This window comes from Aphidius gifuensis, linkage group LG1, assembly GCF_014905175.1.
Source record: "Aphidius gifuensis isolate YNYX2018 linkage group LG1, ASM1490517v1, whole genome shotgun sequence".
Taxonomy (NCBI): domain Eukaryota; kingdom Metazoa; phylum Arthropoda; class Insecta; order Hymenoptera; family Braconidae; genus Aphidius; species Aphidius gifuensis.
The window spans coordinates 3,234,379-3,248,502 of record NC_057788.1 but is presented as its reverse complement, the minus strand read 5'-3'; the positions used below and the strand labels follow the sequence as shown (position 1 = coordinate 3,248,502).

The 14,124-nt window shown below is 24.3% G+C and overlaps 5 protein-coding genes and 1 long non-coding RNA gene across 8 annotated transcripts; 4 read left to right on the top strand and 2 right to left on the bottom strand.

Annotated features, from left to right (window-relative positions):
- Window positions 1–105: 105 nt before the first annotated feature.
- Window positions 106–5,877, top strand: LOC122860969 (inositol polyphosphate 5-phosphatase E). 2 transcript variants are annotated; one of them, XM_044165072.1, is made up of 4 exons: window positions 106–1,849; window positions 3,650–4,519; window positions 4,594–5,062; window positions 5,132–5,877. In XM_044165072.1, the coding sequence occupies exons 1-4, from the start codon at window positions 1,390–1,392 to the stop codon at window positions 5,244–5,246; spliced, it is 1,914 nt and encodes a 637-aa protein (XP_044021007.1). In that variant the 5' UTR covers window positions 106–1,389; the 3' UTR covers window positions 5,247–5,877. The 2 variants fall into 2 exon arrangements, with proteins under 2 accessions (XP_044021007.1, XP_044021006.1); XM_044165071.1 differs by lacking the exon at window positions 106–1,849 and adding an exon at window positions 1,936–3,106 and having other exon boundaries at window positions 5,132–5,873.
- Window positions 5,878–6,455: 578 nt separating this feature from the next.
- On the top strand, window positions 6,456–7,822 carry LOC122860974 (40S ribosomal protein S25-like). The gene is made up of 3 exons (XM_044165078.1): window positions 6,456–6,559; window positions 7,051–7,143; window positions 7,252–7,822. Exons 1-3 carry the CDS (start codon window positions 6,557–6,559, stop codon window positions 7,513–7,515), a joined length of 360 nt encoding a protein of 119 aa, XP_044021013.1. The 5' UTR covers window positions 6,456–6,556; the 3' UTR covers window positions 7,516–7,822.
- A 364-nt stretch (window positions 7,823–8,186) lies between these two features.
- LOC122860975 lies at window positions 8,187–8,422 on the top strand. Its single transcript, XR_006374458.1, has 2 exons — window positions 8,187–8,234; window positions 8,327–8,422. It is a non-coding gene; the product is annotated as an uncharacterized LOC122860975 (long non-coding RNA).
- A 72-nt stretch (window positions 8,423–8,494) lies between these two features.
- On the top strand, window positions 8,495–11,610 carry LOC122860971 (probable ATP-dependent RNA helicase pitchoune). Its single transcript, XM_044165073.1, has 5 exons — window positions 8,495–8,623; window positions 8,715–9,727; window positions 9,809–9,985; window positions 10,082–10,259; window positions 10,347–11,610. Exons 1-5 carry the CDS (start codon window positions 8,512–8,514, stop codon window positions 10,379–10,381), a joined length of 1,515 nt encoding a protein of 504 aa, XP_044021008.1. The 5' UTR covers window positions 8,495–8,511; the 3' UTR covers window positions 10,382–11,610.
- Window positions 11,611–11,655: 45 nt separating this feature from the next.
- Window positions 11,656–12,666, bottom strand: LOC122860973. Its single transcript, XM_044165076.1, has 2 exons — window positions 12,109–12,666; window positions 11,656–12,035 (listed from the first exon to the last, which is right to left on the bottom strand). Exons 1-2 carry the CDS (start codon window positions 12,371–12,373, stop codon window positions 11,728–11,730), a joined length of 573 nt encoding a protein of 190 aa, XP_044021011.1. The 5' UTR covers window positions 12,374–12,666; the 3' UTR covers window positions 11,656–11,727.
- LOC122860972 (protein PFC0760c-like) lies at window positions 12,666–14,091 on the bottom strand. 2 transcript variants are annotated; one of them, XM_044165075.1, is made up of 3 exons: window positions 13,995–14,041; window positions 13,786–13,908; window positions 12,726–13,674 (listed from the first exon to the last, which is right to left on the bottom strand). In XM_044165075.1, exons 2-3 carry the CDS (start codon window positions 13,892–13,894, stop codon window positions 12,728–12,730), a joined length of 1,056 nt encoding a protein of 351 aa, XP_044021010.1. In that variant the 5' UTR covers window positions 13,895–13,908; window positions 13,995–14,041; the 3' UTR covers window positions 12,726–12,727. The 2 variants fall into 2 exon arrangements, with proteins under 2 accessions (XP_044021009.1, XP_044021010.1); XM_044165074.1 differs by having other exon boundaries at window positions 12,666–13,674; window positions 13,786–14,091.
- Window positions 14,092–14,124: the final 33 nt, after the last annotated feature.

Sequence of the window (14,124 nt, the reverse complement as noted above, 5' to 3'; positions counted from 1 at the left end):
AATATAAAATGATAAATATTATACAGGCTTACTTTGTAAAAATAAAATAATAATAATGTAAACAAAACAAATGTGATGTAATTTATAAACACGAGGTGAACAAGATGAGAGCTGTTTGTCAATTTAAGTGTGTTAATGTTTTCAGCTGCTAAAATACATGTGTATTAGTATATATATTTTTAGAGAGTATATAGGTGAATTTGTAAATTTTAACCCCCTTCTACCTCACCCTTATTTATTATATATATAATGACAAGTAAATGTGTAACACACATACACATAAAAAAATGAATATGTTAAATATACTTGGGTGTCTTTGTACATAATGTACTTAATATATATATAGTTATAACATTTAACTTGTGTCAGATAATAACCACAGTAATAACAAACGATAACATGGCGACTTAAATAACATAAACAATTATTATTTATTTAATATATTTTAATTATAAATTACCTGTGACAAAAATGTCTCATGACACGTGAAGAACTCTGACGACCAATATCAAACGATTGGCTTTTACCAATTTCTATTTTTTTTTTTATTTTTTATCGGAAAAATAGAGAAACAAAAAAAAGAGATAGAACAAAAAAAAATAGTCAGTTTTTTTTTAATGTATACATATATTTTTTAACCCTAACAAAATGCGCATGTTAAACTGCGCAGTTGTGTTTTACTCCAATATAGAAAAATATTTGTTAAAATTTTGAGCTCATAAATTTTTTTTTTATATGTGACAATAGTTTAATATATATTACAAGTTTTTTTGTTTATAGTTAATTATAAAATAAATAAAAAATGATAGTTTATAGTTTAATTGAAAATAAAATTGAGTAAAGTGATTTTGTTTTATTTTTTTTTTTATTTTTAACGATGGAAGCTGGTGTTAGAGTTTCGATTATTATAAAAGAAAAAATGAAAATAATGAATTGAAATGATATATTGATGAAGAATTTTAAATTTAATAAAATATATAAATTTTGTTTAATAAATAAGGGTTATAATCTAGTCGATCAATGAGCCTAGTCATCAGCAATAATAAATTTAAATTATCGACCTAAAAATATAAATTTTGATTTTATTTATAAAAATTTATTATTGATAGTTAAAGTGACATTTAATAAATCAATTTGTCGAAAAGTAGTATTAAAAATAGCACAATAGACTGAGGACAATATAACTTAAAAAAAAACTTATTATTTTATATAAATAAAATGGAATTGTCTAGTCAAAATAATAACCATCAAAGAATTTATTGAAAAATAAAATAAAGGAATTAATATTAAAAACAAACAATAGCCAAACATAAAAAAAAGACTAATATAATAAAAATAATTAAGTAGCACAATCAATATTAAAAAATAAAATAGAAATTACATGATAATATGGAGAAAAGTAAATGTGAAAATTCAAAAATTGATATATCAACAACATCATCATCATCATCATCGTCATCAGCAGCAGCATCACCACGTTTAAAACAAAAAAAAAAATCACTTTGTCAAATATTAATGCATAAAAAAACACGTGTTGGTTGTATGGAAACATCATATCATGATAATGAATCAAATAAAAATATAAAAATTGATAATTCTCAAAGTTCAAATACAAGTACTAAATTATCACTTTGTTGTGCTATGACTGAAAGAAGCAGAACACCAACACAAAGTTTAACAAGTAAATTATCACCAACATTTAGTCGTAGATCAATTAAATCATCAACAAATATTAATGGAAATTTTCGTGCAAATGTTATTGTTGAAAATAGCTATGATGAAAAAAATAATAAAGGATGTGTTAAAAATTCAATTAATTGTACAAAACAACAACGTACATGTATTGATGGTAAGTTTTATAATTTTTATTAATAAAAATAAATTTATATTTTAGAAAAAAAAATAAACAATAGGTGTCTTTCATTTTTTGCCAGTTGAAAATTGATTTATTATTATCATTTTTTTTTTATCACAACATCATCTTCTATTATCATATTTTTGTGTGTGTGTTTGTGTGTGATTCAAGCAAAGATAAAATCATTTGAGAGAGATATTTATGTAGAGAGAGAAAAAGTAGGCAACAGTAGGCAAAAGAGAGAGGATTTGTGGTGTGGCGTCTTGTTTTGTTCATAGACATTAGACTGCATTAGACGTAGCACGTAGTTGTGCATAGTTGGTTGTAGTGATAAATCTGACACAGCTGGACGTACATTTAAATGTCATTTAATTTATTAAATAATTAAATACACATTGTATAATTAATAACAAATTAAGAATAATAGAAAAAAGTCATTCCTAAAAATGTCTGATAATATTAAAAGAAAAAAATCATTTTTGTATAAAGTGTCAAGAGTACTTGGTGGTAAAAAAAAGAGTGATGATAGTACATCGTCAAATGATAGTCAAGATAATAGTTATCGACAATCACCAGAATTTGATAGTTCATCAGCATCAAAAAATACAAGTGAAAAAAATTCACCTGTTAAGTTAATCACTGATGTAAATTCAATAGATAAAAAACAACAACAATGTATTTTAAATCAACAGCTGTCAAAAGATGATCAAATAACAACTGATAAAATAAATAATAATCCAAATGTATCTGGTGAATTTATAAAATCATCAGATGATACAGGCTCTGATAGAAATTTAGAAGCTAAAAAAAACTTTATGGAAAAATTATTGCCTCATGATAATATTATTGATGATCAATTGAAAAATGATGAAATTAAAAAAACCATTAATATGACGCAACAACAACAAGTTATTGACCCTGATAAAATTTCAAAATTTATTGAGTCACCAAGCAAACAAGCTGGTGATGTTACAAAAAAATTTATGAAAAAAGAAAAAATATTAAATGACAATGAAAGTACAGATTCAGATGAATCAGATACAACTGATTATACAAGTGAAGAAGATGATGATAATATTAATATTATTGAATCTGAAATGGATTGTAAAAATATAAAAGATTCATATTTTACAACTGGAAAATATATAACATATTTTTTTTTAGAAATGGAAAGAAAATGGTATAATCCAAAAAATGAAATATACAGTTATATAAGATATAACAATACAGATATGGAAAAATCTAAAAAAGGTATTAAATATTATTCATTAATGCTGATGGTGCTATCTGGTTGATCATTATTATAATTGAAAAATGTTGTCATCATGTATTACATCATGAAATAATATAATTTTATTTTAAAATCATAAAAAATATAATATACATGATTATTAGCATGATGTCATTGACATTTTATAATTCAATAATTTATCACATTTATCAGTGTGTAAATTTATCAATTTTTATTAGAAATTAAATGATTATCATCATCATCATCATCGTCATCATCATCATTATTATGCTTTAACTTTAATTATTTTTAAATTGTTATTTTAATTATTATGAAAATTTCAAGTCATCTTTGGAAGAAAAAAAATAAATAATTCTATTGCTTTTTACCTTGTTAGCTACTTAAACTGGGTCAATTGTATTCAATTGAATAAAGTAATTATTATTAGTTGGAATTTATCACGTAAAAAAAAAAAAAACATAAATTTAAATTTTTAATTAAATAAATAAGCTATTTGTATATAATGATATAGATAATAAAATGACGTTAATTTTTTTCAACAGATCAATCATCATCTGATTCAGCATCACCATGTTTATCAATGCAATTACGAAGTAAATTACTCCATCGACGATCAGTTGATAATTTGACAATAACATCAGTACCAAATTCAGTAAATCATTCCAGTCCAGAATCAATAAAAAGTGTACCAATAAATTTAAAACCAAGATCAACATCACATGATGCATTATCAAGACGTAAAGATTGTCAAATTAATTTTTCTGATAATGTATCAATGGATAGTTTAGCTAAACAATCATTACTTGCTGCTCAAGTATTAAATTTAATACCAACACAAAAAGCAAGAGAACGTAATTATCTTCATGGACGTATTGCTGCAAATTCACTTCTTGGTCCATCTGAACTTGAAAAAGTATTACCAAATAGAGAATTAAAAATATTTATTGGTACATGGAATATGAATGGTCAAACACCACCAAAAGAATTAAATGATTTTATGTTACCATCAGAAATACAAACAATACCAGATATACTTGCAATTGGTACACAAGAATCATGCTCTGAAAGAACAGAATGGGAAGCATCATTACAAGAAACACTTGGTCCATCTCATGTATTATTAACAAGTACAAGTCTTGGTACATTACATCTTGCATTATTTTTAAGAAGAGATCTTATATGGTTTTGTTCAGTACCTGAAGAAGATAATTTTTCAACACGTCCTGGTACAGCATTTAGAACAAAAGGTGCTATTGCTATTGCAATTATATTATTTGGTACTAGTTTTTTATTTGTAACAGCACATTTAACAGCACATCAAGAAAAAGTTAAAGAACGTATTAATGATATTAAAAGAATTGTTCGTAATCTTGATTTACCAAAAGATTTACCAACTAAAAATAAGAGTAAAGGTAATTTTCATCAGTTCATTCATTCAATTATTAATATTGATTATTTAATTGATTCTTTCTTTTTCTTTCTCCAGATGTTACACAAAATTTTGATTGTGTTTTTTGGTGTGGTGATTTAAATTTTCGTCTAGCACAACCCCGAGAAGATGTCATTGAATGGGTATCAGATACAAGTTTTCCTCGTGCATCACCAATAAATTTATCAAAAGATCAATTACGTACAATACTCAATGACGGAGCAGTATTACGTGGTTTTGAAGAGGGACCAATTACTTTTCCACCTACTTATAAATATGATCCTGGTACACAGACATTTGATTCAAGCAGTAAACAACGTACACCAGCATATACAGATAGAATATTATTCAAAGGAAAAGGACATACACGTGGTTATATTAGACGTGTTAGTCATGAAAGTACAAATTCAAATAAAGATGGTGTTATTGAGTGTCTTGTTTATGATTCTGTACCAAGTATTTGTACATCTGATCATAAACCAGTATGGGGAGTTTTTAAAACTACCATAAGACCTGGAATTGATACGTGAGTAATTGTTTAAATATTGTCAATTTTTTAAATTAAATAATTTATTATTATTTCTATTGTTTTTAGTATACCACTTGCTGCTGGATTATTTAATCGTGAAATTTATTTGGAAGGTATTAAAAGAAGAGCTGCCACCATGGATGATCCACGTGGATCATCAAAAGTTTGTTCGCTTCAGTAGTTAACTATGATAATTATTGATTAATTAAATCATAGTTAATTTATTTCTTATTTATTTTATTCACAAAAGAAATCTAGTCGACTTTGAATAATTTAAAAACAAATGACAAATCTATTTCATATTAATCAATTAATTTAATGGAGTTGTTTAAAATACATAAAAAGACATTATTACAGTTATTAATATTGATATAGTATTTCATAAATATAATGACAGGCCCGATGATAATAATAATAAAACTTATATAAAAAAGGAAAATAATTAAAAAAAAAAAGTTTCAAGATGATTTTTTGATAAATTTTATGAAATCATTGATTAATCTTTATATATTATGAAATTTTATTGACAAAAGGATTTTTTTTTCTCCTTGATAATACATATAAGGGACAATAAATCAATTGTAAAATGATTTTGACTTGGCGACTGAAAACTCTATTGACATTTTTCGTAATTTTTAGATGAAAAAAACAATTAAATTATTTTAATTAAAGTTAATTTGTAATATTATTTTAATTAATGCCAATGTTGCAATACGTCCAGATAGTATTTTTCACTTTGACTTTAATGGTTGTATTATTATATAGGTATATAAAAAATTACAATAAAATTCTTCTTTTTTTTTTTGAAGTACTGATTACTTTCCTTTCTTTTTTTATTGTCAATTAATCTTTGTTAATGTTGTAGTTTATGCACCTGAATTTTTGGTGCCACCAAAAGTGAGTAATTGAATTATTTTTTGATTTTTATGTTGGTGTATATTAAAAGCTTTTAATTATCATTGTTGATATTTTTAAATTGATTATTCGATTGATAATTATTTAAGTAAAATAAAAGTTTAAATTATTAAAAATTTTTAGATCTTAGTGAGCGTCTCCATGACATTGATACGTGGAAACACTCTAAGCGTATCCATCAGAGAAAAAATTATTTCGCCACCAGGAGCATCACAAATACTTGTGTTAGATATTTAATCTAATTAATGTTGATTCAATTGTAATTAAGGACTTTTCACTATTGATTTGTAGGAAAATTAAATAATTTCTTTTTGGATTATTTAAACTGAAAATATTATTTCTCTAGTTATTTTCTATCTCGAAATGTAATTCGAATTTTTTTTTTGTTTTTCAAATTTCTTTTTCCGTTTACTAATTTACCGACAAATAAAATTGATAGTTAATCTTCCCACTACATGACAGCACTACTCTTGATGTCCATTTTTGTTGACAAAAAATAATAATAATAATAAAAAAAGAGAGACATTGTTGTAAAATTTTCTTTCTTTCTTCCGGTATTACTGTGACGGCTTCAACATGGTAAGTTTTTGTATTGTTATATTTTAAATAAAAAAACAATATAAAAATAACAATAACCAAAAGTCAAATGATTTTAATGTTTTTTTAAATTAGATTAATATAAAAATTTATTTCCATAATTAATTCTCCCGAATATTTACGTTGAAATTACTCCATACACGTTGTCGTGATTTGACATGAATTTTTGTGATTTTTATTAAATTAAAAAACATGATAAAATAACATAAATAATAATATGCAAAGTACAAACAAACAATGCTCTATATAATGTTTTGTTAATTGTTATTTATACCTATGTAAATATAGGTAATAAACAATATTATTGTTCAATTTTTACTATAACCTCAAAAATGATGTAAATTTTATCTCCAGACAATCTTCTTGGTGGCAAAATGATTTAATGAGTCTGATAATTAAAAACAAAAAAAATATAAATTTTATAAACTTGTAAGGTACTTGATACTAATTTTTATTTTTGTGATTTATTACAGCCACCAAAGAAGGACTCGAAGAGCTCTTCAAAACAGCCTCAAAAAACTCAAAAGAAAAAAGAAGGAGGAGCTGGTGGCAAAGCCAAAAAGAAGGTTTGTAATTTGATTAAATTTAAAATAAAATTATTAATCAAAATCTTGTATACATATTTTGTATTTATAATTAATTTATAATATTTTTTTTTTGTTTTGTAATTGCAGAAGTGGTCAAAAGGAAAAACACGTGACAAGTTGAACAATGCTGTTCTTTTTGACAAAGGTACATATGAAAAACTTTTGAAAGAAGTACCACAATACAAATTGATAACACCATCAATTGTAAGTGAACGTTTGAAGATTCGTGGTTCACTTGCAAGACGTGCACTTCATGAACTCCAACATAAAGGACTCATCAAGCAAGTTGTACAACATTCAGCACAACTTATCTATACACGTACAACCAAGGTTGATGATCCAGTTGCATAAATCATTTTGTATTTAAAAAAATAAATATTAAAAAATCCTAAAAAAAAAGTAAAATAACTGTGTATTTATTTATTCCATTTATTATCTATTATTTATCAAATTGTTGACATATAAATTGATTATAGTTGGCTCATCATGATCATCAGATGAAATTAATTATAAAATTGAAAATAGAAACATTGCATTGATGTCATTTTAATTATTTCATTCGTTCAACTTTTATATTGTTTTATTAATGTGTTTTACTCCAAATTATTAAATCTTTATTTATCCAAAAAATTCAAATAAAAATTGTTTTTTTAAATAATTATTCTGATTATTTTTCATTGTTGATCCAGACTTTTTGTTGAAATAAAAATGTCATTATTTTTATGTTAAAAAACATAAATCTAAATCATGAAGAGTAGAGACCTCTGGAGGTCATTAATCTTCTTAATTTTCTAATTTCTAATTTCTAGAATCTAGATGTAAATTAAAAAAAACATTCTAACCTCATCAATTAACTAACTCATGTGCAAGACATTGCAAGACTGCAAGACATGCTGAACATGTGCTCCATGTTTTTATAACGAAAGCCTAAAGTTAACTAATTTAAAATAAATTTACAAAAATTATTAATAACATAAAAACTAAAAAAATAACAACAATATAAAAACCATTTAAAAATCAACAAGGTATAAATAATTTTTTCAAAAAATTATTAAAAATGAAAACAAAAGGTAAGAATGTTGACAAAATAATAAATAATTTTTTAGTTTTTATAATTTATTTAATCAAATTGTTCATTAATACTTAAATATTTTTTAATTAGATAAAAAGATAAATAATACTTCAGAAGAATCCTGTGAAATTATGGATAATAAAAATATTAAAAAAAGAAAATCAAAAGATGAGTCTCCAATCAAAGGTATGTTGATGATATAAAATATAATTAATATTTATTATAATACATTCTATTAATTATTAATTTTAGAAAAAAAAAAAAAGCAAAAAAAAATGAAAGAAAATAGTGATGTCAATGAAGAAGCCTCATCATGTCCATCAACTAAAATTGACAAAGAAATATCAAATGGCAATGTTGATGATAGAAAAAAAATGAATCAACCAAGTAAATATAATTAATTTAACATTTAAATAACCTAAAAGACAAATTGATACTTGAATTTTTAACAATAATATATATTTGTTTTTATTTTTAGCAAGTACAGTTAATAACATTGAGTTTTCATCATTACAAGGTGTTATATCTGATAATACTTTGCGTGCTATTAATGACATGGGGTTCAAAGATATGACTAAAATTCAAGCAAGATCATTAGCACATTTACTCGAGGGTAAAGATCTTCTTGGTGCTGCAAAAACTGGATCTGGTAAAACACTTGCATTTTTAATTCCAGCAATTGAAATGATTGTTAAAAAAAAATTTACACAAAATGACGGTACTGGATGTATGATTATATCACCAACACGTGAATTAGCAAGCCAAATATATGGTGATATAGAAAAATTAATGAAATATCATTCACAAACATATGGATTATTTATGGGTGGTAATAGTGAGAGACGTTTAGAAGCACAAAAATTAACAGATGGTGTTAATATTATTGTTGCAACACCTGGACGTCTTCTTGATCATCTTCAGGATGCTAAAAATTTTAAATTTAAAAATTTAAAATGTCTTATTATTGATGAAGCTGATAGAATTTTAGCTCAAGGTTTTGAGGATACACTTAAAAAAATTATTAAAATTTTACCAAAAAAAAGACAAACAATGATGTTTAGTGCAACACATACAGAAAAATTAAAAGCATTAAAATCATTTGCTCTTAAAGATGAACCAATTTATGTTGGTGTTGATGATGATGAAGATGAAGCAACTGCTGATGGACTTGATCAACATTGGATTGAATGTCCAATTGATAAAAGATTATTATTGTTAATTAGATTTATTCAATTATATGGTAAAAAAAAAGTCATGGTATTTTTTAATTCACGTATGTCTGTTGAATTTCATGAAAAATTTTTTACTAAAATGGAAATACCTGTTATGAGTATTCATGGTGATCAAAAACAAACGAAACGTAGCACAACAATGGATAAATTTAGTGAAGCGAAATTTGGAGTACTTTTTTGTACTGATGTTGCTGCAAGAGGTCTTCATATTCCAAATGTCGATTGGGTTGTTCAGTATGATCCTCCAGATGGTCCAAAAGTTAATATTTATTATTGATTAATTGCATTGTTATTTTTTATTATTTTTACATTTAATTTTTTATATTTTTTAATTATTCAGGAATATATTCATAGAGTTGGACGAACAGCACGTGGAGAAGGTACAACTGGTAATGCACTTCTTATTCTTCAACCACATGAAAAAACGTATCTTGTTGAGCTTGAAAATGCTCGTGTTCCAGTTACTGAATTTAATATTAATTGGAAAAAACTTCCAGTAGTTCAAATTCAAGAAGCCGTAAGTTGTAAATTATAATACGTATCATCAATGATATAAATTATCTTTATTTAAAATAATCATATTGATGTATTTTTTTATTTATTTATATTCCAGCTGGAACAATTTATAGATGGAAGTTATGAATTCAAAAATTTGGCTAAAAATGCATTTATAGCATATATACGTGCATATAATAGTCATCAATTAACATATATTTTTAATTTTTCAAAATTAGATATAAATAAAACTGCAAAATCATTTGGTTTTAATAAACCACCAAAAGTTGATTTGGGTAATATTTTAAATAATTATTTTTTTTTTGAAAATTTAATTACCTACACTTATATTTATTTTAATGATTTTTTATTTTTTTAAACAGGAATATCAGTGAACTTTCGACGAGTAAAAAACTGATAATGATGTCATTTGTGATTATGATCCCGGAATTATCAAAAATTCTTTAAAAAAGACTAAAATATCTAAACTGGATGTTTAATAATTAATTTATAAATTACCAATAAAAAATGTATTCATTTTTATAAATAAATTTTCATAAATAAATTTTCAATCTGCAGATTTTCTTATGTTAGCTACCAACTGAACAAAAAAAAAAATAAACCAAAACAATGCAAAACAATGTAAGATATAGATAGCGTTGTTTGCGTACACATGCGCGATTGGCCACTTTTTTTCATTGTTTATTATTTTATTTATTTATTAACTACTCTTAATTATTATTAATTTTAATTATATAATTAATTTAAAAGTAAATTTTCACAATGTTTTCATTGAAAATCATTCCTAATGTGATTTCTATCTGCGCATGGACTGGCGCATGTGCACAAATTCATTTTTATTTTATTTTTTTAAGGGGTTTTTGTACCCTAAAGATATATGGCTAAAAAATAGTGTGATTAATTAATTATCATGAAAAAATGACAGAAAATTATAAAGAAAATAATTGTAAAAAAGACAAAGAAAACTTTCAGGTCCAAGTGGACCCTTAATAATCTCTAATTGACGTTAAAGATTTTCATATAATTTCACTAGAAATTTTTATATAGTACAATTAAAAAAAGTCAATTAAAAGTTATATTATAATTTTTTTGAATAATTTAATAGTAATAATAAACCCTTTTCATTCTCGAAAATAAATAATCAAATTGTTAAGTACTTGTTTTTACTCATGCGCCAGGAATCCAGGATGTGCGCAGGCGAAGAATCGAAGATCACAAAGAATTTTGTAACTTCAAGATGGTGAAAGTTTAGTAGTTTTTCAAATTTTTGTCGTGGTAGCAATTTCTTTTTTAATGTTGATAATGATAAATTAATAAATAACAAATAATTTAATTATAAAATACCACAAATCATTATCTAACTCAATCTAACTTTTCTATTAGCTGAAAGTGGTGTGCTAATAATACAAACAACTTTACGTTTGTTTTTCTGGGATAAGAATAATGTAGGGATACTTAATTTTTCTTAATTTTCAACTTCTGTAATGAAGCGGTTTATTATAAACGAAGAAGAGACCGAAAGACTCTTACTCCTGAGGAATGATTTCAATGACAGAAAGTTCAGCTTTTTTTTTTTTTATTATCCTCCAATTAATTTTATCTTATTTAATAATAATAATAATAATAATAGTAATAACAAGACAAAATTGTTTAAATTTAAATTTAACACAAAAATAATATTTTTCTTTATAGTCTTGTTTGTCTTGATTTTTTTTTTCTTTCGTAGATAATTTAAACTTATGATTATTCAACTTTATTGATAATTGATCGTGGTAAAGCTGGATCAGATACTTTAATGACATTACCAATTGGTGTACTTTGAGCAGTTGGAAATTTTGACAATTTTAAAAATTGACCAATAACTGTCATTTGACGCTGGGTAGATGTTGGTGTTGTTGGTGTTGTTGCTGTTTTATTTTTATTATTGACATTATCAATTGACGTTTCAGTTGATTTACCTGGTGATGTACTTTGAAGTCTGCAAATTTTTTTAAGTTTTGATGTTGATATATTACCTTCAATAGATTGTACATCTTGAACTTGTTGATAAACTAAAAAAATAAAATAAAATTAGTTTGAAAAGTTTTTAATGGTATGCAGTATAATATGATTATAATTTAATACCTTTTTTTTTACCAGATGAATCAATGATTGCTTTTGGTCTTGATATTATAAATAATTTTTTTTTTTTATTCAATTGTTCTGGTGTACCTTGTTGATTATTCAACATAACTGTTTGCATTTTATTTGTTGTATCAGTATTATTATTTTCTTTAACAAGTTTAACAGTTGCTGATTTAAATTCATTTTCCAAATTTTGTACTTTATTTTTAATTTGTGTAACTGTTTCTTCATTATTTGTTATTTTAATATTCAATGAATTTGACATTGATTTTAATGAATCAATTGTACTTTGAAATGCATTAACAATTCTTTGTAATTTTGTATCAAGTGCATTTTGTACAACTCTTTCAACATCTTCAAGTGTAAAATTTTGTGAACCTTGTGATATTCTTCTAGTATTAGTAGTATTAGTATTATTAGTATTATTATTTATTTGCACTGTTGATGACAATGATGCTAGCTTTGTTTGTTCATGTATTGGTGAACTTAGTAGTAATACACGTGGTGATTTACTGTCATTAATTTTTGAATCAATAATTAATTTTATACATTCATTTACTGCCAATTTTCAACATTTATCTTGTAAAACCAATTTTTTCAGAAAATGTTAATTTTTTCTTTAATTTTTTGGACTCTTTGGTTGACCAAGTACTTGATCCATCATCTGATAAAATGGAAAATTTGTTGGAAATATTAATTTTGTTTTACATTTATTATATGTTTTCAATAAACTACTCCATTTTGTTTGACAAATATCTTTATCAACTTTAATATTTTTTTTATTCATATCTCTAACAATATTTGCCCAAAAGAATTTGCTTTTAACTTGATTTTTGAATAATTCTTGATGTCTTTCATAGCTTTTTATTAAAATTTTAATATCATTATGATTCCAACTGAATTGTTCAATTTTTGGTTTTTCCATTGTTACTAATCTTCTTGGACGTTGAATTGGTTTTTGATTACTTATTTTACGATTTCTTGTTAATCTTCTTGATGCTGTATTTGTTTTTTTGGCATTATTATCATCAGATACATCTTCAAAATTATTAACTGTATTATCTTCTTGTTGACTTGATGCATCATGCCATTTATCATTATTATCAGGAATAATTGACTCGTCTTGTTGAACACTAACAAATTCAGGAGCGTTTATTTCTTCTTCTTTAACTTTTTTCTTGGTAACTTTATTACTTGATTCATCATCATTATTTTTATTATTATCATTGTTGTCATCACCATCACCACCATCATCATCATCATCATCTAACATTTCAATGATTTTATTCTCATTTAATTTTTCATCAACTTCATTGTCACTTATAACTTCACCTTTTATTGGTGTTGTTTCTTTTTTTAATTTTTTCTTTGTTGCATTATTATCATCAGCTTCATCTGGATCATCATTTTCTTTTTTTATACGTTTTTTATTTACATCATTAGTTGATGAATTTTCTTGTTCATCTTGTTTTGATTGTAAATTTGTTTCTTTTTTAAGTTTTGCTGCTTCACTTTGTAAAAAAACACTTTTAGCTTGTTGAAATGTTTTCAATGCAAATACTTTATCTGTAAATTGAATAATTATTATAATAATTTTTATTATTCAATAACATTTAAAAAAAAAAAAAAAAAAAACAATTTTATTTATAATTATAGACTTTTCTACATGTTGCTTACCATTTTGTATTTTCTGCTGATTTTCAATTGTAACATAGAGGGGATAACATGTCTTCAATTCTGGATCCCAGAATATGTGTTTTACAAATTTACTGTCTTGTTTAAACATATTAACATTATTTGCCAAACAAAATATATTTAAAAATAATGATTAATATATTTATTAAATAATTCGATATATATTTATTAGTTTTAAATAAATAATATACTTATTTGTGGCTTTTTTTTAGAAGAATTTAGTTGCGGATGCGCACATTAAAGTCGTTTTAGCAATTTTTGGCGTGCCAAGATGGTCGTGTCATCTACGTAACGTACGTATTATATTTATACGCATGCGCA